Consider the following 25,378-nt stretch of genomic DNA (forward strand, 5'->3'; position numbering starts at 1 on the left):
AAAGTAAAAATCTAGAGATATTCACACTCCTGATTTCAAACTATACTATGATACTGTAGGGTAATCTAAACTGTAGGGTACTGGCACAAATACAGCCACATAGATCAATGTACAGAATAGTGAGCCCAGATATAAGCTCACACACTTATGATCAATTAATCTAACAGAGACAGTATGAATATACAATGGGGAAAAGACAACCTCTTCAATAAATACTGTTTTGAAACTGAACAGTTACTTGCAAAATAAACTGGATTACTATCTCAAACCATGCACAAAAGTAAAGTCATAATGGATTGACATCTTAAGTGTAGGACCTGAAACCATAAAATTCATAGAAGAAAACATAGGCAAAAAGATCTTGACCCTGGGTTTAATAATACTTTTTTGGATATGTCTTTTTGGGCAAAGGAAATAAAAGTAAAAATAAACACATGGGAGTACATCAAAGCAAAAATCTTTTGGACAGTGAAGGGAACTATCAACAAATCATAAAGGCCACCTACTGAGTGGGAGAACATATTTTCAAAGGATATATCTGATAAGGAGTTAATATCCACACACACACAAAAAACTGCATACAATTCCACATCAAAAGAGCAAACAATCCAATTAAATCTGTGTAGACATTTTTCCAAAAGAAGACTTACACATTGCCAATAGGCATGTGAAAAGATGCTCAACATCACTAATGATGACTAATCAAATCAAAACCAAAATTAAGTGCTCGCTTCGGCAGCACATATACTAAAATTTGAATAATACAGAGAAGATTAGCATGGCCCCTGCCAAAGGATGACACATAAATTCGTGAAACATTCCATATTTTTACAATATTGTAAAGTAATTATCCTCCAATTAAAATAAATTTAATTAAAAAAAAACACAATGAAGTATCAGCTCACAGCTCTCAGGATGGCTATTTCGAAAAAGGCAACAAATAACAAGCATTGGCAAAGATGTGGAGAAAGTAAACCCCCGTGCACTGTTGGTGGGAATTAATTGGAAAAAATATGACATTTCCTCAAAAAATTAAAAATAGAACTACCATAAGATCCAGTAATTCCACTCCTGGATATTTATCCAAACAAAACAAAACCACTAATTTGAATATATATTTACACACCTATGCTCTTTGCAGCATTATTTACAATAGCGAAGATATGGAAGCAACCTAAGTTCCTATCAATAGATGAATGATTAATGAAGAAATGTTATACATATAAAATAGAATACTACTCAGCCATAGAAAAGAATAAAAACCTGCCATTGGGACAACATGGATGGACCTTGAAAATTGTTCTTTTTAAAACTTAAAGTTTAGCTACATACATACACATAGACAGGCTTCCTCAATGGTTCAGTGGTAAAGAATCCACCTGCTAATGCAGGAGACATGGGTTCAATCCCTGGGTTGGGAAGATCCCCTGGAGAAGGAAATGGCAACCCACTCCAGTATTCTTGCATGGAACATTCCATGAAGAGAGGAACCCCGCAGGCTACAGTCCATGGGGTTGCAAAAAGAGTTGGACAGGACTTAGCGACTAACCAACAACAACAATACACATTGACACACCTTAAAGATGTGAGAGTGGTTTATAAAGCACTATACGTTTTTATCATCATCATCATCATCATCATCACCATAATCCTGCAAGGTTTGCTTAAATTCCAAGTTTTCCCCTCCACCTACATTGGAAATAAGCAATGGGTTTTCCTCTATAAGTCTTCAAGGCAGTACAAAAATTGGTAGGAGTCTAAAAAGGTGGGTGGGAACACTTTTTAGGTTAGGATATTTATACAGAGGGAAAAAAGCATTGAAAGATATTAAAATAAAAATATTTGGAAACCCACATTTAGCTAAAATAATGGATGGAGTTCCTGTTATTAAACTGATAAAATTAACCTTTTTGGTTAGTAGAGAAACAGTAAGTGTATGTAATCTAAACTAACTATTAGAAAATATTAGTCATTCAGCTCTGGCTCCATTCAGGCCAATGATTCTTCCTGGGCACATGAGAAATAGAGATAATTGTTACTACCATTTTTGACATAAAAGCAATCTCCATTTGTGTGACATGAAGAATGCTTTACAATATTAATCATTGAAAAAGTCAAAAATAGTCACAGGAAAAAAATGTTTTAAGTCAACCATTAAAAAGGTTGGTTTGTTTCTTTCTAGATAGATTTCTCCTGTGTTACACTCACAGAAGAAAGGCTTAGGACCACTCTGTCCTACTTATGACCACTTCTTAGCAATCAAACTGAGTAATTATACAAAACATGTCTTGTAAAGGGAAGCTGATTCCAATCATGCTATCAGGCTAATTGACATTATATCATGTCATAAAATTGACATATCACTATGAAGATTTGGCAGGATTCTACTTATAGCTCTGCCAATCCTGAGTTGATTTTTGAAGCTACTATTACTGGATTGGATATTCATAGGCTCAGTTTCCCAGGAACATAGATGGCGGCTGAAATTCCTAAAAATATTTTACCACAACAGAACTCAAAGAAAAAAGAAAACAGCTGAAGAATCTTCTACCTTTTAAGAAATGAACACTATAGAAATTTTATTTGAAGCACTTTATTACTTCCTTGTAAGGTGTCAGTTTACATCTCTCTCAGGCCAAATTCCACATCTGTCTGTCTGAACCAGTTCATAAGCCAAGGAAAAGGGAGTAGTCATCTTTTGTAAAGTTCAAAGACACATATGACAAATCCATCCTTTGAGTATGATTCAGGGATATTAGCACTTTTGCAGTTTTGCTGAGAAAGATGGGGATAAAAGTCCTTCGTTTTCCCCTCTATAACACAAAACATTTTTTAAAAAAATACTAGATAATAGGATTATTATATATTAATGACCTAACAAGGAATTAAGATTGTTTCTATTGTACAGATTCTACAATACATGGCAAAAACAATACAATATTGTAAAATTTAAAAAAAATTAAAAAATAAAAAAAAAGAAATAGAGACAGAGACATGAGATGAGAATATCAGCAGTGCAATATATGAAGGCAAAATACAATTAAATTTCATCATTTTGTAATTACTCAGTAAAAGGTTGGATGGAATTTGAGAAAACTCTGACTCACAAAATAAATTTTAATGTGTTCTAATATTTTTTCATATTGTTTGGTGCAGAATGGATGTTCAAGAAACATTATATGTTAAATGAAAACCATAAATTCATATATATATTTATCTAAAGATAGATATTAATCAATAGATAGATATTAATAGATCCTATATCTCTGGGTCTATAGTTACATAGATAGTCTCTAAATGAATATCAGACAACATTGTCAAGAATACTTCCTAAGGATCCTATCTCAGTGAAAAAAGTATTATCATCAGTAATTAGTAAGTTGATTATTTTGTATAGAAATAAATTATTTGAACTAATTGTTAGATACCTAAGTACATTTAAATTTCCCAAGTATTTTAGTATGGAATATGGAATGCAGACAGTATTCAGTTGTGTCCGACTCCTTGTGACCTCATGGACTGTAGCCCACCAGGCTCCTCTGTCCATGGAATTTTCCAGGCAAGAATACTGGAGCACATTGCTATTTTCCTACTCCAGGGGATCTTCTTGACCCAGGAATAGAGCCTGAATTTCTTATGTCTCCTGCATTGGCATGCGGATCCTTTATCACTGGAGTTACCCAGAGAGCCAAGTGTTTTAATAACTCAATACCAATATATACACAGACATTTTTATTTATACTTTTAACTGGCTAAATAAGATACATTTGATATCATAGACTTTAGCATAGTGACCCTGAATTATCTCAAAATTTTAATTAGTGGGGTTGAATGAATTGGTTTCTATTATATAGGGGAAATATGACCAAGAAGAAAATAAACACATTTGAAATGAAAATAAAACAAATCAAAAAGGAATAAAGTCATATAAAATAGAAATTTTAAAAATTACCTATATGCTAAGCAGATAAAAACAACATGGCATACCTGACATTATTCAATATTATTCTGCATTGTTAAGAATTTACATGTCAAGCTATGTGAATAGAGAACTCTTCTTAAATCTAAGCATGATGACTTAACCATTTCTAAACCTTTTCACTTGCATGTTTTTGCTTGCAACTGTTGGTGGGGATTTAAAAGCAAAATAATATACAAAAAATCACTATATTTAAAAAGGAACATTGTGATCATTGCATTTTATTACCCTTAGACCCCATTTTCAAATTACAAATACAAATAAACAATATAAACAAATGGAAAACAAGTTTCATTTACTTAGGCAAATTCAGCAGGATTCAAAGTAGGCTCACCAGACATATGACCTTGAAACAGAAGGTAGCAGCACACTCACCAACAATTATTCAGTTTTATGTAAAATTATACACAGTTGTAAAATATTATCTCTTTCTTTACATAAAATGTTGAGACTTAAGACCTGAAACTTTATTGGAAATAATTTTAATAATCATTTGAGAAAAAAGATAATTCTCAACCCATAACACACCATATTAATATCAATTGAATTCTTTTAAATTATATTTAAATAAATTAATGAAAATTAAGCTGGCAATGAATAGTAAGTATAATATCAAATATGAAACTTGCTGATAGCTAAATTGAGAATTGATTTTATCTCAATTATCTTTGCTAATGGAGGGGTGAAATGGTGTATCTAATGCAAAATAATGTATAATCCCAGAATTATCTCTACTTGGTTCACAGAACCTTTTTTATTCTTATATGTCTATAGTTGAGTAGGATAGCCTTAGGCATGTAAAATAAATTAATGTATTCTAAGAAAATAAATTACTACAGAGCTGTGCAGACTCCTTTTCCTCCCCCTATTAAATGATTTTCTGTCTGCCATTTAGACATAAGTATTCATGCCTTTTCCTACTCAATCCCTTATCTATCTCTATCATCTCTTTCTAGGTACAAGCAAAGGGTTTTGAATTGAGGAGTCTTTTTTTTCCCCCAATGTTTCTCACTGTGGTAAATTCAAGTTGTAGGAAGGAAGGCCAAGGTTTTAACCCAAGGAAGGAGCCTCCATTATCTTGGAGGAGCTGAAGCATACATGCCAAGTAAATTAGGAGCAGATGAATAACTCAACCTGGATTTTAACATGTACTATAAGACATCATGATGAGGAGGGAAAAGTATTGGCCCTGGACTTTAAAAGACCTGAGTTTGAAACCCAGTTCTGTTACTCAATTGCTTTGTAATCTTAAGCAATTAATGTAAATACACTGAGCCATGTATTATTTACTTGAAAAATGAAGACAATATTCATAAACCTACTGTGAAGATTAAATGAAGTACATATAAAACACCCATGTCTGGTGCATAATAGAAACTTAATATATATTACAGGTTTTCCTCAACAGATAAGGTACCAAAGTTTACTTGAGTACATTAGCTTCAAGGCAATTATAAAATCCTTTCTTTTCTTTTATCTACATAGGACACATCTTTGATCAGGACATAGATCTGATTATATGGTAATGATTTTAGGCTCTGTCAATGTGTTTTAAAAAGCAGAGATATTACTTTGCAGAAAGATCCATTAGTCAAAGTTACGGTTTTTCCAATAGTCACGTATGGATGGGAAAGTTGGACTATAAAGAAAGCTGAGCACTGAAGAATTGATGCTTTTAAATTGTGGTGTTGGAAGACTCTTGAGAGTCCCTTGGACTGCAAGGAGATCAAACCAATCAATCATAAAGGAAATCAGTCCTGAATATTCATTGGAAGGAATGATGCTGAAGCTGAAACTCCAATACTTTGGCCACCTGATGCAAAGAACTGACTCATTGGAAAAGACCCTGATGCTGGGCAAGATTCAAGGTAGGAGGAGAAGGGGACAACAGAGGATGAGATGGTTGGATGGCATCACCGACTCAATGGACATGAGTTTGAGTAAATTCTGGGAGTTGGTGATGGACAGGGAAGCCTGGCATGCTTCAGTCCACGGAGTCACAAAGAGTCAGACATGACTGAGTGACTGAACTAAACTGAACTGAATGTGTTTTAAATCAAGAAATAGATTATCATTTATTGAGCATCCATGACAATATATTTCAGGGGATAATATGTTATCCCTTCTATATTCATTTATATGTGAAGGGCTGCTTTCTTCTTGTATCAGAATTTGTTTATAAATATTTAAAGTCTAAAAAATTATCATCTAATCCCCAAAGACTCTTCCTAAATTTTCTATTTTAGCTAATGACATTATCATCCAACTGATAACATGAATCATCCTAGACTTCATCTTCTCACTCTCTATTTTGATCAAGTATCAACCGTGATTAATTCTAATTATGAAGCAACTCTGAATCTCTTTTTTACTCTATTGAATTTTCCTTAGTTCAGGTCCTCGGTATTTCTCCCTTCATTGCTACTTTCCTTCAACAGCAATTGTTTTTAGAGCATTTACTCATTTACTTATCAGTGGTCCTTTAACCTATAAGAGCTGTTTTTTTTTTTTTTTTTTTTTTTAATCTGAACAAAATCCTACATGAAATAGAACATGTAAAATTCTGAGACAGAAGTGGGAAACCTAGAAGTACTTCTGCAATTCTGTGTAAGCCAGTAAGGAAAGTGCTTGAAAGACACTTTGGAAAACTACTGCCAGGGACAATCCTAAACTGCTGAACATGATAGGTTCACAAACTTTTTTTCCCCCCACTTTAACTGTATTGTCTGTAAGTCTCTCATTTTAAATCTCTCCTTTGGTCTCTGCCACTTAATTGCTATTGCCCCTAGGATACTAGGCTTTTTCTCATCATTGTACATCTACATTCTACATTCAGAAGATGTTTTCCCTCCTATTATCCATCTGCTAAACATTCAGCCTATAAGGCATAGCTCAAATCTCTGTGAGCATTACCCCAACTTAACAAATTGTTTTAGTTGCTGCCATTCTGTGATATTATAGCACCTTATATATACTTGTATTGTAGTCTCTATCATACTTCAATGAAATTATTAGTTTACATGAACTTATGTGACAAGGACTGCTATTCATATAATTTTGCATCACCTAGGACCTAATACCCAAAACACAGTAGGTGTTTGTTTGTTTGTTTTTTTAATTTTTTGTATCATTGAAGGTATAAAGATAATATTATCATTAAATACATTTTCTTTCATATAGTAGCTTTAATGATTTTCAAAGCTTCAGTTACAGAAATAGCAAGCAAGTTTAAGTGTTTTGTGTGCTATTCTTTTTTTAGAAAACAAAAAATGTTCAGTGCTAATTTGTAAGACTGGTATTTTTAGGGAAGTAGTGTTTACCACAGTGTTTGATGAAAAACAGTGAATCATTTAAGACAATGACTATTTCCACTTTCTTGTCTAATTGTAATGTGTTACCAGGAATGATACATATTATTTTTACATTTTATCCTAGAATATTAACATAGAAAAGATGTCCAGAACTTTTAAAAACAAAAAGAATATTATTGAGACATATCAATAAGCAGGTACAGTACATCCCGTCAGAGGTTTTGAGAAAATACTAGTTTGGCCAGTGACACCCTCCCCCAATCTCTGCCCTCAACATACAAAAACACACATACATACACACAATAAGGCCATGAAAGATATTTCCTACAAGGAAGTGACAATTAATTTTTAAGTCATGTCCATTTGATTTGCATCATTGGAGTAACAAAACTGTTTTCATGAATATTCAAAAATCCAATAATGTAACCTCTAGTAGAGCTTGAAAAACTCTGAAGGACAAGGCAGTTAGTTCAATATTAGTTTATTTCAAATGTTGGGCAATATGAAGAGACAAGGCTGATCATTGGATGGATTTTATTACCTGTTGGGGTGATAAGTCCTGGTGATAAAAGTCCTGGGATTGAATGGGGCAGAAGGCGAGCACTGTCTTGCAACACTCCCAAAGAACGCTTAGGAGGCCTGCCAGGCCTTGAACTGTTGGAGAAAAAGACAAAGATCAGGTTAAAATACACTCTTTGGAAATGCCATCACTTGCTACATTCACCTAAACCTTGTTTAATTGTCAAAAATGATAGAATTTTATATTAAAGACTATTTTCATTTATTACTAAAAGATCAATACTTTTCTTTCTACTAAGCTTCCCAACATACTTATGGTTGTATGTGTGCTCAGTTCTGTCAAGACTCTCTGCAACCTCATGGACTGTAGCCCTCCAGGCTTCTCTGTCCATGGGATTTCCCAGGCAAGAATATTGGAGTGGGTTGCCATTTCCAATGCCAGGGAACCTTCTCAACCCAGGGATCAAACCCGCATTTCTTGTGTCTCCTGAACTGGCAGGCAGATTCTTTACAATATAGTTAAGGCAAGCTTTAAAACCATAAGATATTAATTTCTAGCTTAGATCTATTTAGACACCAGCACTTTGCATTGCAGCTTACCTGTTGTGAGAAACCCAAAGTTACCTTCTGCTCTTAAAGCTACACTTCATCCCTGGTATTAATACATGCAACTGAGATACGGACTCACAGAATTAAGATGGTACAGAATGTGAAGTGATTAACTCTCTGCTCAGCATGCCAGAGGTGAGGGGTAGAAAGCTGAAATGTAGAATAAGACCTGATGTTTATTAACATTTCCACAGCTTCCACAGCCCACAAGGAATAAAGATCCCCTATCCTCAGTAGGTTTTTTTCCTACCTAGTATTTAAACCAAGCTGTATAACTGGCAGTGTACTCACTTGGAATGACTTTAGTATGGAAACCTACCACCTTTGTAATCGGTGTATTTTTTCACAGATTGCTTGGTATTTTTAAGGGAGTTGACATTAAACTTAAAACACTAACCTATTATATTTGCATTCTTTACCCCGGTGTGAGTAGTTCAGGAATTGCAGTTATAAATGCTAATCCATAAAATAATGAAATAGAAAGTCAGTATCAGGCTTCCATCTTGTACTCTAACACAGTCAGTGTACGCAATACATTATTTGGAAGCTGTCACTACAATAAGGAGACTTATAAGTCATTGAACATTAGGACTAAGTTATTCTCAAGTCATGAAATATATTTCAAATATTTTCAACATTTTTAATGCTGCCTAAAATATTGCTGCTGTTTCTTGGTAGAAATGTAGTTTATAAATCTGAATAATAGGGATTTTCATAAAATACTGTAAAATACTACATTAAATAACCCAAGCCACAAAAATTTATAAGGTTCTGATAGAGAACATTTCCAAAAAATGACTTTTGTTCACAAAGAAATTTAAGTTAAATCTCACTCTATCAACTTTGCAGTAATAAAGTGCTCCATCAATGTAAGACAAACTGCTTTTAAATGAAGACAACTTTTAACAACCTTGACCTTACACAGAGGCACTATTACTTAGTTCATTTTTCACTTACCATGCTGATGCTATTTCTTTTTATTATACATCAATATTGTATATCAATCTAGTATGAAATATTCATTTTTCTCATTTAATGTTTCAATTTTGTAAACTGAATCTCTTCTTCTTTCTACTCAAGTTTGGGTCATGATTTATTTTATTTAATTCAGTGTTGTTATTCTGTTTGTCCTTGCCCTGTTTATGGCTTCCTAACTCTTCCTAACTCTTCCTAATACTGATAAGAAAGATATCCTATTTACTTTAAATGTCCTAAAGGATTTCAAGATCACTAAACAATATTAGTCAGGTTATATCCAGTCATTAGAAGAAGGCATGTTATTTTGTTGAGTAATCTTCAAGTCTGTACTTTTTTTTTTTTTAAATTGGAATATAGTTTCGTTAGTTTCAACTGAACAGCAAAGTGAATCATCTCTACATACACACATCTCTACATACACCCTCTTTTTTGGATTTCCTTCCCATTTAGATCACCACAGAGCACTGAATAAAGTTTCCTGTGCTATTAAGTAGGTTCTCATTAGTTATCTGTTTTATACATAGTAGCGTATATATGTCAATCCCACTCTCCCAACTCATCCCACCCCGCCTTTCCTCCATTGGTATCCATGCATTTATTCTCTACATCTGTGTCTTTATATCTGCTTTTACAAATAGGTTCATCATTTTAAGGACACTCTACTCCTATATAGTCAGTCATTTTCTTCTGGTATAATATTTACTGTCTTTCAGGGAAATCCTTTATAACGTTTCAGTCTTATGTTAATAGTCACAGGGGAGACAACATCAGATCTGGCTATAGAGTCTCACACCACGTTTTACTGTGTTGGAAGGAAAATTTCAAAATTGTTTGCCTAGTTAAGCAATTAACTACAGAGAAGTCTATACTTTCTAAGTGCTTCTCTATGTCTTTCTATTTATCAGAATTCAAGCCTACTAACTTTATTAAAGCCCACCTGATAACTCTTTGTACTCACCCAGCATAAAAGTTTCAGTGCTGTCTTTATGCTTACAATCACTGAGCTTTATGCTTTCTTTCTGATGCTCTCTCTATGTCTAGGAGCCAGTTGTTGACAGTATATTTTGGAATCTATGAGATTTAAACAGTTCTTTTCCAAATTTCTTGGTCAATCTCATGATTTGATGTAGCAATGACCTCATCGCTTATTCAAACATCCAATAAACAAACATCCACTAAGTGCCCATTCAGTTTGTGTCCGGCATCGAAACTAGGTATCAGGGTTACAGAGGTTAAAATGTAAGCTTGACAATGGCAATGGTTTTTGGTCTATTTGTTCAGTGATATATTGTGAGAAACTAGAATATAGTTTCTTCTGCTTTTGAAGAGCTTAAGGTACAGTGATAGAGATGTGTATTTGACCTGCTACTTAAAATTTATGATTAATTCTTTAGTGAGTATGATTGTGTGATGAATACTTCCAAACTTGATTAAACTTATCAGTGAACAAAATCATATCCAGATTCCTTTGTTTATATTAGTGGAAAGAAGACTTGTGCCCCCAGAGTAAATTAATTAGAATCAAGATTGTGAAGACGCTTTATAATCAATAGCATTCTAAAAGATAGATTTATTCTAACTTTTAGAACAAATAATCCTCAGTAGTAAAATATCCCTAGCACTAAAGTTCCTGCACTACTTTTCAAAGAACACAAGCCTTACAACATGAGAAAAGACTATGGAGGACACTGTAGAAAGTTGGAAAAGATTATTCTTGATAGATGATCTTGCCATACTTATCTTTAAGAGCTTTATTAGCATCAGGCAGATGTTTACATATAAATCAAGAAAAAATAAACATGTGGTGGTTTAACCAGAAAATTGTTATTCGGATGACAAATAGGTTGAAAGGTCCAGCACCCTGTTTCTGCTAAAATATTAATTGGATTACTAATTTCTGTAATGATTTATTTCACAGGGCACAAATAACCATGTAATTACTCTTTAACTGAATGATAATTGCTTGTTGGCAATTATTTGTTTTCAGTTTAATTACAAGGTTATTTGTACTCTGTAAAATAAAACAGGCCCTTTTTAAAGTTTCCACCCAAATGACTCAGTGGCTATGTCACCCAAGAACACTATTAACAAAAGTTTATGGACCTTGGCCAACAATCCCCCAAAGAGCAAAGCTCCTATTAAACAGCTCAGCTAAATCTTTGAGAGCATCATTTTTCTAAAATCAACATTTATAGGTGGTTTGGAGGGAAATTATACCAAAGAACCATGATTTTCTCTGGGTTCAGGTCATTCTGTAACACAATTTATCCTGTTATGTATTTTACCATTCATTCTGTAAACTTCTTCAGGAGAAATGAAATAGTAACGAAGCTTCCTGAGATTAAAGAATAAACCAAATTGAAATATGTATCAAGAGTATTTCATTTTTCTGCAGTTAAAGTGGATTACAAACTCTGTAGAGTTGACAGGTCCCTAAGAAAGAAATTCCATAGGTCTTCTGGTGTCAACAGTCTGTAAGATATCCATTCCAAGTTGTAGTAACATAACTGATACTTTGCTCATTAAGATTATTAAATTTCACTTGAAGCTGTTTTCATTTTGTATGATCAGCTATTTGTATATGAATCAAGGACTAAGAATTTAGAAAGGTAATTTTATTTCAAAGAAAAAATCTTGTTAATGAATTAATTAGTGATTTCATGAGCCTTCAATATATTTAATATAAACCATATAGTTAGCACATGATTTAGCAAGGAGTCACAAGATCATATCATCCTCTTCAATGAAAGTTTGGCTTACTACTCTTTAAAGAAACACTCATAACATTTTGGGACAAACTGAGAAAATTGCTGAAGTTATAGTGGCAGTTAAGTGTGGTATTAGCAGCAACTTGTAAAGATTGCTACAGTTGGATTCCCAAAGTGGGAGTTGTCAGCCATGACCTGGGATTCACTTTTCAGAGCCATCACTGATATTTAAAATCCCCTTGTATAGTCCTAAATGTGTCTTTTTTTTTTTTTTCAACTATGTTAGAAGCCAAGAAAGCCAAGGATGACATTAGCTTTGAAGGTGTTGTTTACCTGACTGTAAAGTGCTTTTTTTCAATATGCTTATTAAATTAAATAAGAATCTTTCTTTCAGAACAATAGGACTTTTAACTGCATCATGGATTAATAATAATCTATAAGGTCTCACGTTTATTACAACATTTCAAGGATGCCAACAGTAGTTAAACTCTACCTGACCTTTCAGTGTTGATGAGGAGAAACAAACTCTGATCTCACAGCAACCTAAATCCATCTTCTTTCAGTGTTGGCAAACTGATCACTTGTCTAACTATTGCATTGGATTGTATTCCCAACCAGATCAAAGGCAGCAGCAACCAATTCAGCACCCGGGAAAAAGCTATACATGAAAAATAGGTGGTTAACATTAATCATATATGAAACTGTTCAAGTTGATAACTGGAAACTGGTCACTATGGCAACTCTCATAAAATGGTGCTTATGTTAAACTGTGCATCAATCAGCTCTTGGTTTATGGGAATTTAAAGTGTGGCTCATCAAGTCTCCAGAAGATTTCAACACACACAAAAAAAATACTAGAGTCAAGATCATATATATTCCATTACCATTTACTCCTTTTTTCATTTCTTATAAGCATAACCAAAACTTAAATTTGAATATATTAAAAGCATCAATACCATCATTCCATTAGAGTTAGTAAAGTTTAGGAAATTTTCTTTAACATAAGGGTGTTCATGGGACGAGGGAAAATACCCCTTGCTAGGGTCACATATTATATCAAGGATCATATAAAATAATTCATATTTAGCATTAATCTTATGATTGTGTGTATGCTCAGTCATGTCTGACTCTTTGTGACCCCAAGGACTACAGCCCATCAAGCTCCTCTCTCCAAGGAATTTTCCAGGCAAGAATACTTAAGTGTGTTGCCATTTTCCGTCCAGGGGAACTTCCTGAGCCAATCATTTTAAATAGGGATGTTTAATTCATTTGCTAATGCTAAATTTCTATTTTTCCTTCAATAAAAATAGAAATCTTATGTGACAGACAATTTTGGGGTTGACTACTCACTTGATTGTATAAATGTGAAGCTATTTTTATACTTCATTTGCTTGATCTGCTCCCTATTTAAATTAAATGTGCTCTAGGCCTGCTGTTAACACTTTTAAACACATTTACTTTTTGTCATAAACTGACTGAATTCTAATAAATGTCTTAGTGTAAATAACAAAGACTGTAAAACAGAAATGCTGGTATATGATGAATTCTTAGCAGCTTCTTTCCTTTCTGATTAACAGAACATTGATAACACTGATAGTATCACTGAATCTTAGTAAATTTTAGAGTAAACTAAATTAAATATTCCCCCTTCTAAAGTGTATCTTTTCACAGTCTGACACAATTTTGTTTGGTTTTAAGTTTATTTTTAATTGGAGAATGATTGCTTTACAATGATGTGTTGATTTCTGCCATGTATCAACATGAATCAGCCATAGGTATACATATGTCTCCCTCCCTCCAGAACCTCCCTCCCATGTACCACACCATCCCACCTCTCTAGATTGTCACATAGCACCCATTGAGCTTCCTGCATCATACAGCAAATTCCCACTGGCTATGTGTTTTACAAATGGTAATGTATGTTTCTATGCTACCTTTCTATTCATCCCACCCTCTGCTTCTGCCGCTGTGTCCACAAGTCTGTTCTCTATGTCTGCGTCTCTATTACTGCCCTACAAATAGTTCATCAGTACCATTTTTCTGTATTCCATATGTATTTGTTAATATACAATATTTGTTTTTTTCATTTTCTGACATTTCACTCTAGAAAAGGCTCTAGGTTCATCCACCTCACTAGAACTGACTTGAATTCATTCTTTTTGTTGCTGAGAAATATTCTATTGTATATATGTACTATAACTCCTTCATCCCCTCATCTGTCAATGGAAATCTAGGTTGCTTCCATGTCCTAGCTATTGTAAAGAGTGCTGAAATGAACAATGGGGTACATGTGTCTTTTTCAATTATGGTTCCTCAGAGTATATGCCCAGTAGTGAGATTCCTGGGTCATACGCAAATTTTAGTCCTACTTTTTAAAGAAATTTCCATACTGTTCTCCATAGTGGCTGTTTCAATTTACATTACCATCACAGTGCAACAAGGTTTCCTTTTCTCCATATCCTCTCCAGCATTTATTGTTTGTAGATTTTCTGATGATGGCCATTCTAATCAGTGTGGGGTGATACATCATTCTAGTTTTGATTTGCATATGCAGAGTACATCATGAGAAACGCCGGACTGGAAGAAGCACAAGCTGGAATCAAGATTGCCAGGAGAAATATTAATAACCTCAGATACGCAAATGACACCACCCTTATGGCAGAAAGTGAAGAGGAACTAAAAAGCCTCTTGATGAAAGTGAAAGTGGAGAGGGAAAAAGTTGGCTTAAAGCTCAACATTCAGAAAACGAAGATCATGGCATCTGGTCCCATCACTTCATGGGAAATAGATGGGGAAACAGTGGAAACAGTGTCAGACTTTATTTTTGGGGCTCCAAAATCACTGTAGATGGTGACTGCAGCCATGAAATTAAAAGACGCTTACTCCTTGGAAGGAAAGTTATGACCAATCTAGACAGCATATTGAAAAGCAGAGACATTACTTTGACAACAAAGGTCCGTCTAGTCAAGGCTATGGTTTTTCCTGTGGTAATGTATGGATGTGAGAATTGGACTATGAAGAAGGCTGAGCACTGAAGAATTGATGCTTTTGAAGTGTGGTGTTGGAGAAGACTCTTGCGAGTCCCCTGGACTGCAAGGAGATCCAGCCAGTCCATTCTGAAGGAGATCAGCCCTGGGATTTCTTTGGAAGGAATGATACTAAAGCTGAAACTCCAGTACTTTGGCCACCTCATGCAGAGTTGACTCCTTGGAAAAGACTCTGATGCTGGGAGGGATTGGGGGCAGGAGGAGAAGGGAACGACAGAGGATGAGATGGCTGGATGGCATCACTGACTCGATGGACGTGAGTCTCACCGAATTCCGGGAGTTGGTGATGGACAGGGAGGCCTGGCCTGCTGCAATTCATGGGGTCGCAAAGAGTCGGACACGACTGAGCGACTGAACTGAATTGAACTGAATAATGAACAATGTTGAATATTTCTTCATATGTTTATTAGCCATCTGTATGTCTTCTTTCAGAGAAGGCAATGTCAACCCACTCCAGTACTCTTGCCTGGCAAATCCCATGGATGGAGGAGCCTGGTAGGCTACAGTCCATGGGGTTGTGCAGAGTCAGACACGACTGAGCAACTTCACTTTCACTTTTCACTTTCCTGCACTGAAGAAGGAAATGGCAACCCACTCCAGTATGCGTTGGAGAAATATCTATTTAGGTCTTCTGTCCATTTTTTGATTGGGTTTTTTGTTTTTCTAATATTGAGGTCCATGTGCTGTTTATATATTTTGGAGATTAATCCTTTGTCAGTTGCTTCACTTACAATTAATTTTTCCCTATTCTGAGTGTTGTCTTTTCATCTTATTTTTGGTTTCCTTTGCTGTTCAAAAGCTTTTAAATTTAATTAGGTCCCATTTATTTATTTTTGTTTTTATTTCCATTACTCTAGGAGGTGGGTCATAGAGGATCTTGCTATGATTTATGTCAAAGAATGATGTGCCTATGTTTTCCTCCAAGAATTTTATAGTCTCTGGCCTTACATTTAGGTTTTTAATCCATTTTGAGTTTACCTTTGTATATAGTGTTAGGAAGTGTTCTAATTTCATTCTTTTACATGTAGCAGTTTGCAGATGATATGATACTATATAGAGAAAGTACTAAAGATACTAACAAAAAAAAATACTAGAGCTAATCACTGAATATAGTAAAGTTGCAGGATACAAAATCAATACACAGAAATCACTTGCATTCCTATACACTAAAAATGAAAAATCAGAAACAGAAATTAAGGAATCAATCCCATTCACCTTTGCAACAAAAAGAATAAAATACCCAGGAATAAATCTACCTAAGGAGACAAAAGAGCTGTATATATAAAACTATAAGACACTAATGTAAGAATCAAAGATGACATAAACAGATGGAGAGATATATCATGTTCTTTAATTGGAAGAATCAACATTGTGAAAATGACTATATTACCCAAACCAAAATACAGATTCAGTGCAGCTCTTATCAAATTACCAATGGCATTTTCCACAGAACTAGAATAAAAAAAAAAAAATCCACAATTCATATGGAAACACAAAATACCCTGAATAGCCAAAGCAATCTTAAGAAAGAATGGAGCTAAAGGAACCACTCTTCCTGACTTCAGGCTATACTACAAAGCTATAGTCATGAGACAGTATGGTGGTGGTGGTGTTCAGTTGCCCAGTAATGTCTGAGTCTTTGCAACCCTGTGGACTGCAGCATGCAGGTCTCCTTGTCCCTCACCCCCCCCCACCCCGCAGTTTATCCAAGTTCATTTTCATTGCACTGATGATGCCATCCAGACATGCCAACCTCTGACATCCTCTTCTCCTGCCCTTAATCTTTCTCAGTATCAGGAGTTTTTCCAATGAGTCATCTGTTCTCATCAGAAAACTAAAATATTGGAGCTTCAGCTTCAGCATCAGTCCTTCCAGTGAATATTCAAGGTTGATCTCCAATAAGATTGAGTAGTTTGACTTCCTTGCTGCCCAAGGGACTTTCAGAAGTTTTCTCCAGCACAAAAACAGAAATATAGACCAATGGAATAAGAAAGAAAGCCCATAGATAAACCCACACACCTATGGACACTTTATCTTTGACAAAGGAGGCAAGAATATACAATGGAGAAAAGACAGTCTCTTCAATAAATGGTGCTGGAAAAGCTGGAGAGCATTGTATTAAAAAAATTAAATTAGTACACTTCCTAACACAATTTAATATAGGCTTTCTTGAACTCAAAGAATGTGTCACTGTTCAAAAGTTTGATGAAGAGAATGGTAAGTTAATACTCACATTTGGATACATTCCACTGGCAGCACAAATTCAGAATTTGCCTCCTCAAATCCCACTCCCTTGTTTTATCAATAACATAAGCATGCTTTTGGTTGCCAGAATTATAAAGTTGAGGGTAATTTTGATTCTCCCTCCACTTCTCCCTTCATTTTCAGTCTCCTATATTTTTATTCCATTGTAATATGTGTTGCAAATTTCCATCTCTATCCATTCCTGTTTTTAACACCCTACTTCAGGCCCTTATCACTTCATGCCCAGGTTATGTTCAACAGGTTCTCAGCTCCAATCTATTCTACATAAACTGTACTCTGAATATTGGTGAAACATCCCTTTCATCATGTCATCTTTTGCTCTTCAATACTTCCTGATTGCAAAGAAAATAAAATCTAAATACTGTAGTCTCTCAATCTGCCCCAATATACATTTATTCCTTTTTATTGAAGTACTTATTAAATGAATGTTTTACTCCAGCTAGCTGGATGAGTAGATTCACTATGTGCTAAGTATAGTACTTGATCTTAGAATCCTTCCATTAGGAAACATCTTCAAAGTATTAGGATTCCTGGGGACAAATTTTATTAAGCTCCACTGTCTTGGGAAGATTTCATTATAATCTGCTGCAAATACTGCTGTTTTTCTGAAAGACTACTGTCTTTTACTTTGTGTCATCATACAGGCTATCTTTAATGATGATCACAATGGGAACATTAGCACCAGCATTAAGTGTGTGTGTTCAGTTCTGCTCAGTGCAGTCGCTCAGTCATGTCCGAATCTTTGTGACCCCATGAATTGCAGCAAGCCAGGCCTCCATGTCCATCCCCAACTCCCGGAGTTCACACAGACTCATGTCCATTGAGTCGGTGATGCCATCCAGCCATCTCATCCTCTGTCGTCCCCTTCTCCTCCTGCCCCCAATCCCTCCCAGCATCAGAGTCTTTCCCAATGAGTCAACTCTTTGCATGAGGTAGCCAAAGTACTGGAGTTTCAGGTTTAGCATCATTCCTTCCAAAGAAATCCAAAGTCTTATCTCCTTCAGAATTGACTGGTTGGATCTCCTTGCAGTCCAAAGGACTTTCAAGACTCTTCTCCAACGCCACAGTTCAAAAGCATCAATTCTTCAGTGCTCAGCTTTCTTCACAGTTCAACTCTCACATCCATACCTGACCACTGGAAAAACCATAGCCTTGGCTAGACAGACCTTTGTTGGCAAAGTAATGTCTCTGCTTTTCAATATGATATCTAGGTTGGTCATAACTTTTCTTCCAAGGAGTAAGTGTCTTTTAATTTCATGGCTGCAGTCACAATCTGCAGTGATTTTGGAGCCCAGAAAAATAAAGTCTGACACTGTTTCCACTGTTTCCCCATCTATTTCCCATAAAGTGATGGGACCAGATGCCATGGTCTTCATTTTCTGAATGTTGAGCTTTAAGCCAACTTTTTCACTCTCCTCTTTCACTTTCATCAAGTGGCTTTTTAGTTCCTCTTCACTTTCTGCCATAAGGGTGGTGTCATCTGCATATCTCAGGTTAATGATATTTCTCCCAGCAATCTTGATTCCAGCTTGTGCTTCTTCGAGCCCAGCGTTTCTCATGATGTACTCTGCATATAAGTTAAATAAGCAGGGTGACAATATACAACCTTGACATACTCCTTTTCCTATTTGGAAACAGTCTGTTGTTCCATGTCCAGTTCTAACTGTTGCTTCCTGACCTGCATATAGGTGTCTCAAGAGGCAGGTCAGGTGGTCTGGTATTCCTATCTCTTGAAGAATTTTCCACAGTTTATTGTGATCCACACAGTCAAAGGCTTGGGCATAGTCAATAAAGCAGACATAGATGTTTTTTTTCTGAAACTCTCTTGCTTTTTCCATGATCCAGCGGATGTTGGCAATTTGATCTTTGGTTCCTCTGCCACTTCTAAAACCAGCTTGAACATCTGGAAGTTCACAGTTCACGTATTGCTGAAGCCTGGCTTGGAGAATTTTGAGCATTACTTTACTAGTGTGTGAGATGAGTGCAATTGTGTGGTAGTTTGAGCATTCTTTGGCATTGCCTTTCTTTGGGATTGGGATGAAAACTGACCTTTTCCAGTCCTGTGGCCACTGCTGAGTTTTCCAAATTTGCTGGCATATTGAGTGCAGCACTTTCACAGCATCATCTTTCAGGATTTGAAATAGCTCCACTGGAATTCCATCACCTCCAGGAGTTTTATTTGTAGTGATGCTTTCTAAGGCCCACTTGACTTCACATTCCAGGATGTCTAGCTCTAGGTCAGTGATCACACCATCGTGATTATTTGGATCGTGAAGATCTTTTTGTACAGTTCTTCTGTGTATTCTTGCCACCTCTTCTTAATATCTTCTGCTTCTATTAGGTCCATACCATTTCTGTCCTTTATCGAGCCCATCTTTGCATGAAATGTTCCCTTGGTATCTCTAATTTTCTTGAAGAGATCTCTAGTCTTTCCCATTCTGTTGTTTTCCTCTATTTCTTTGTATTATTCACTGAGGAAGGCTTTTTTTTTTTTAATCTCTTCTTGCTATTCTTTGGAACTTTGCATTCTGATGCTTATATATTTCCTTTTCTCCTTTGCTTTTTGCTTTTCTTCTTTTCACAGCTATTTGTAAGGTCTCCCCAGACAGCCATTTTGCTTTTTTGTGTTTCTTTTCCATGGGGATGGTCTTGATCCCTGTCTCCTGTACAGTGTCATGAACCTCAGTCCATAGTTCATCAGGCACTCTATCTATCAGATCTAGTCCCTTAAGTCTATTTCTCACTTCCACTGTATAATCATAAGGGATTTGATTTAGGTCATAACTGAATGGTCTAGTGGTTTTCCCCACTTTCTTCAATTTAAGTCTGAATTTGGCAATAATGAGCTCATGATCTGAGCCACAGTCAGCTCCTGGTCTTGTTGACTGTATAGAGCTTCTCCATCTTCGGCTGCAAATAATATAATCAATCTGATTTTGGTGTTGACCATCTGGTGATGTCCATGTGTAGAGTCTTCTCTTGTGTTGTTCGAAGAGGGTGTTTGCTATGACCAGTGCGTTCTCTTGGCAAAACTCTATTAGCCTTTGCCCTCCTTCATTCCATATTCCAAGGCCAAATTTGCCTGTTACTCCAGGTGTTTCTTGACTTCCTACTTTGTGTGTTCCTACATTTTGTGTGTGTTACAGCTAGCCAAAATAATATTTTTCATGTCTGGCAAGAGAAATCAAATTGGTAACTATTAGTATGTGCATAATCCCATGATGATTTCAAGAATTTACATTTCATGTTTGTCAATCAGAAAATTCATAAATATGCTGTTAATATCACAATTCTGAAGAGATTAGTAATAAAATTTTTAGGAAGCTGATCACTATTAACATCAATCTATGATTAGGAATAGCACTCAGAAGCATACATTCAAATGATAAATACAGAAGCCAACTTTCTTTCTGATTTAAAATCTTCTTAAAATTTTGCTCAATGTGGATAAATATTAGCAACCAGTATTAAAATAAAACTACTTTAAACAGTCTTAGATATTCAGTGTGGTGCAGTGGAAAGCACTAAGACTTAAACCTGAGATTGGTAGGCAGAATTCCAAAATTCTCCTCCATCCCAAGATTTCCAGTTCTAATTGCTAAAACTATGAAAGTAATGAGATATTACATTATGTTACATGGCAAAGCGGATTTTCCATATGTGATTAAAGTAACTAATCAGATGACTCTGAATTAATAGGAAAGAAGATCATGGCTCAGATGGTAAAATGTCTGCCTACAATGCAGGAGGCTCGGGTTTGATCCCTGAGTCAGGAGGATCCCCTGGAGAAGGAAATGTCAACCCACTCCAGTACTCTTGCCTGGAAAATCCCATGGACAGAGGATCCTTGCAGGCTACAGTTCATGGGGTCCCAAAGAGTCGGACATGACTGAGAGACTTCACTTTCACTTTCAAGATTATCTAAGTGAACCCAATATAATTGCATGAACCCTTTAAAAACAAAGAAAATCACAGAACATATCATTACTGATTTGAAAATGGCGAGGGCTGTGTCAAGGAATGTGGGTAGCTTCTAGAAGCCAAGAGCAACCCTGGACTGACACCCAGCTAGGAAATAGATACACAAGTCTTACAATTGAAATGAACTAGGTTCTATCAACAAGGTCAATGAGCCCATGAGCACATTCTACCTCAGAGCTTCCAGATAAGAGCCCACCCTGAACAGCACCTCAATTTCAGCCTTGTAAGACTGTGAATATAGTCAAGTTTCTCCAGACTCCTGACAAATAGAACTGTGAGTCAACAAATGGTGTTGTTTTAAGTTCCTAAATTTGAGGCAATTGCTTGCACAACAGAAAACTAATATACTAGTTTTGACATTATTGAGCTGTGTGCCCTCTGGTAAATTACATGACTATTCTAAATGTGTTATTTCTTTTTTTTTTTTCAATAATGACAAACTTTTATTAAAAATATTAAAAGTGAACCAATACCATCCCAAATAATAAACATTGTGTTTTGCACCATTTTCTGTACATTTTGAAAACTGTAGTCACACAAAACTTTTTTCTTCTTTTACTTCTTTTTCTTCTCTTATTCTTTCTCTATTTTATTTTTTTTAATTTTATTTAATTTTTAAACTTTACATATTGTATTAGTTTTGCCAAATATCAAAATGAATCCACCACAGGTATACATGTGTTCCCCATCCTGAACCCTCCTCCCTCCTCCCTCCCCATACCATCCCTCTGGGTCGTCCCAGTGCACTAGCCCCAAGCATCCAGTATCATGCATCGAACCTGGACTGGCATCTCATTTCATACATGATATTTTACATGTTTCAATGCCATTCTCTCAAATCTTCCCACCCTCTCCCTCTCCCACAGAGTCCATAAGACTGTTCTATACATCAGTGTCTCTTTTGCTGTCTCGTACACAGGGTTATTGTTACCATCTTTCTAAATTCCATATATATGCATTAGTATACTGTATTGGTGTTTTTCCTTCTGGCTTACTTCACTCTGTATAATAGGCTCCAGTTTCATCCACCTCATTAGAACTGATTCAAATGTATTATTTTTAATGACTGAGTAATATTCCATTGTGTATATGTACCACAGCTTTCTTATCCATTCATCTGCTGATGGGTGTTATTTCTTTTGACAGTTGGAAATGTAAACTAAATAATCCATGAGTCTGATCACTAGAACCATGTTACATTTCTGGTCAAAAGCAGATAATTCATTAAATTCTAAGTATATGTAGTTCTCTATCTTCTCATACATCTATTTTAGTTCATATTTTAAGTAAAGCTGTTGGGTTGCTTATATGTAAAATTACTCCAAAAATGGGAAAAATGTGTACAAAAAACAATAGCATTGTCTTCACCTTATTGTTGTGTGCAGAAAATTCATCAATATATATGAACACCAGTTTAAAGGCTAAAAGTTCTATATAACTTAAAAGAAGGAAATTATGACACATGCAATAACATGGATGAAACTTGAGGACATTATGCTAAGTGAAATAAGGAAGTCACAAAAATACAAATGCTATGATTCCAGTTATATACAAGGTATTTAGAATAACTGGGGCTTCCCTGGTACTCAGGTGTAAAGAATCCACCTGCAATGCAGGAGACTTGGGTTTGATCCCTGAGTCAGGATTCTCCCTGCCCCACCCCCCACCCCCACTGCCCAGAGAAGGAAATGACAACCTACCCCAGTCTTCTTGCCTGGGAAAATTTCATGGACAGACAAGCCTGGCAGGCCACAGTCCATGGGGTCACAAAAGAGAGGGACATGACTTTAGTGATTAAACAACAACATCTAGAAGAATTAAATACTCATGGAAGCAAAAAGCAGAAGTATGTTTTCCAGGCTCTGGGAAGCAGGGGAAATGAGAGTTGTTGTCCAATGGGCATAGAATTTCAGTTTTGCTAGATCAAAAAGTTCAGGATTGACACACACACACTAAGAACTCATCTCAGTATTCTGTAAACCTAACCCTAACCCTATCTCTGTAATGGCCTATATAGTAAAAAGTGGAAATGTTAGTTGCTCAGTCGTGCCTGACTCTTTGCGACCCCATGCACTATAGTCCACCAGGTTTCTCTGTTTATGTGGAGAAAGAATCTTAAAAAAAAAAAAAAGAGAGAGAGAGAGAGAGGATATATGTATAATAGATTAACTTTGCTGCAAACCCAAAAATAACACAACATTGTAAATGAACTATACCTAAATTAAAATTATAAAAAATAGGAAAACAATTTTAAGAAGCTGAGATCTGTTTCACAACTATGTGATTATAGTTAAAATTCCTGATAGTTTGTTGGTTGGTTAGTCGCTGTCATGTGAGACTCTTTTGTGACCCCACAAACTGTAGCCCACCAGGCTCCTCTGTCCATGGGATTTCCAAGGCAAGAATACTGGAGTGGGTTGCCATTTCCTTCTCCAGAAGATATTCTCAACCCAGGGATTGAACCCAAATCTCCTGCATTGGCAGGCAGATTCTTTACCACTGAGCCACCAGGAAAGCCTTAACATTATTGAACTGTACATTTAAAATGGTATACAGGATAAACTGCATATTACACATATTTTACAAAAAAATCTTAAATAAATAAATAAAATGGTTAAGATAATATACTTTATGATATACTTTGTTATACATATTTTACCACAATTTTTAGAAGTGCTATATAAATGAAACAGTAATATTACTATGTGAGTGAAAGTTGCTCAGTTGTGCCCGACTCTTTGCGACCCCATGAACTACATAGCCCATGGAATTCTCCAGGCCAGAATATTGGAGTGGGTAGTCTCTCTCTTCTCCAGGGGATCTTCCCAACCCAGGGATAAAACCCAGGTCTCCCACATTACAAGTGAATTCTTTACCAGCTGAGCCACAAGGGAAGCCCAAGAATACTGGAGTGAGTAGCCTATCCCTTCTCCAGCAATCTTCTGTTTACAGTTAAAATCTCCAATGAAATCATTTTGAATACCAGAGATGTCTAGCCAGAGAGATATATCCTGCATTACATATTAGAAAAGTAGTCTCATATGAATGCTAGTACTGAAAGAATTACCAACTCGCTCAACTATCTCCTACTACATACTTAATTTACATCCTGAGATATCCTTACTTGTAAGGCAAAATTCAAGAGTTCAACATTTACATTTTAATTTCATAACTCTGATTTTTCTTAATGTAACTATACAGATTTCTTCCTCATTTTCCTACCCCATTCCTTACTTTGACAGGAAAACTTTTAAGGCATTCCTCCCCCTCAAAACTTTTCCTCTCCATCACTTTCCTGCTTTGAAATTAAAATTGTCATCAATGAGAGAATAGGTCATAGCAGTTGACTAGGAAATAAAGAACTAAATTTTAATTTACTCTGTCACTGATTGTGACATAATCATGGATAAGTTACTAAATTTTAGTAAATAGGCATGAAGATCTTCAAGGTTACCATGGCAGTCAACGTTAATTTATAAGGTTCCCTGCCCACATCATTTTCATTTTCAAGTCAGGTAAATTTGGGCTTCCCTGGTGGCTCAGATAGTAAAGAATCTGCCTACAATGCAGGAGACCTGGGTTCAATCCCTGGGTCAGGAAAATCCCCTGGAGAAAGAGGGAATGGCAACCCACTCTAGTATTCTTACCTGGAGAATTCCATGGACAGAGGAGCCTGGCAGGCTACAGTCTATGAGGTTGCAGTCAGACATGGATGACAGTCTAACACTTGAGCTTTCAAATTTGGGTAGATTTAGCCATCACTAATAAATCTTGACACAGTGCAGCCTGGATACAGATTAACACATTTTTCTAAAAAGACATTTTTCTTCCTAAGTCAAGATTCCCATGAAGCAACACAATTCAATAGGCCAGCAAGAAACTGAACCCAGAAACTGGATTTATCTTTGCCATTGATTCAGATTGTGACCCTGAGAAGCAACTCCCCCATACTTCAGTTTCATCATCTGCTAAATAAATAAA

General features: G+C 35.8%; 1 protein-coding gene and 1 non-coding gene across 2 annotated transcripts in view; one reads left to right on the forward strand and one right to left on the reverse strand.

The window, feature by feature from the left end:
- Positions 1 to 723: 723 nt before the first annotated feature.
- On the forward strand, positions 724 to 830 carry LOC133243654 (U6 spliceosomal RNA). The gene has a single exon (XR_009735195.1). It is a non-coding gene; the product is annotated as a U6 spliceosomal RNA (small nuclear RNA).
- Positions 831 to 1,606: 776 nt separating this feature from the next.
- LOC133242595 (dachshund homolog 2-like) overlaps positions 1,607 to 25,378 on the reverse strand; it is a 362,765-nt gene continuing 338,993 nt past the window's right edge. Inside the window, exons 3-4 of the mRNA XM_061408775.1 lie at positions 7,832 to 7,944; positions 1,607 to 1,689 (exon numbers count right to left, since the gene is read on the reverse strand). Of these exons, the coding sequence (XP_061264759.1) occupies positions 1,607 to 1,689; positions 7,832 to 7,944 (196 nt within the window). The remainder of the gene's footprint in view (positions 1,690 to 7,831; positions 7,945 to 25,378) is intronic.

Source organism: Bos javanicus, chromosome X, assembly GCF_032452875.1.
Source record: "Bos javanicus breed banteng chromosome X, ARS-OSU_banteng_1.0, whole genome shotgun sequence".
In the NCBI taxonomy this organism is placed as follows: Eukaryota; Metazoa; Chordata; class Mammalia; order Artiodactyla; family Bovidae; genus Bos; species Bos javanicus.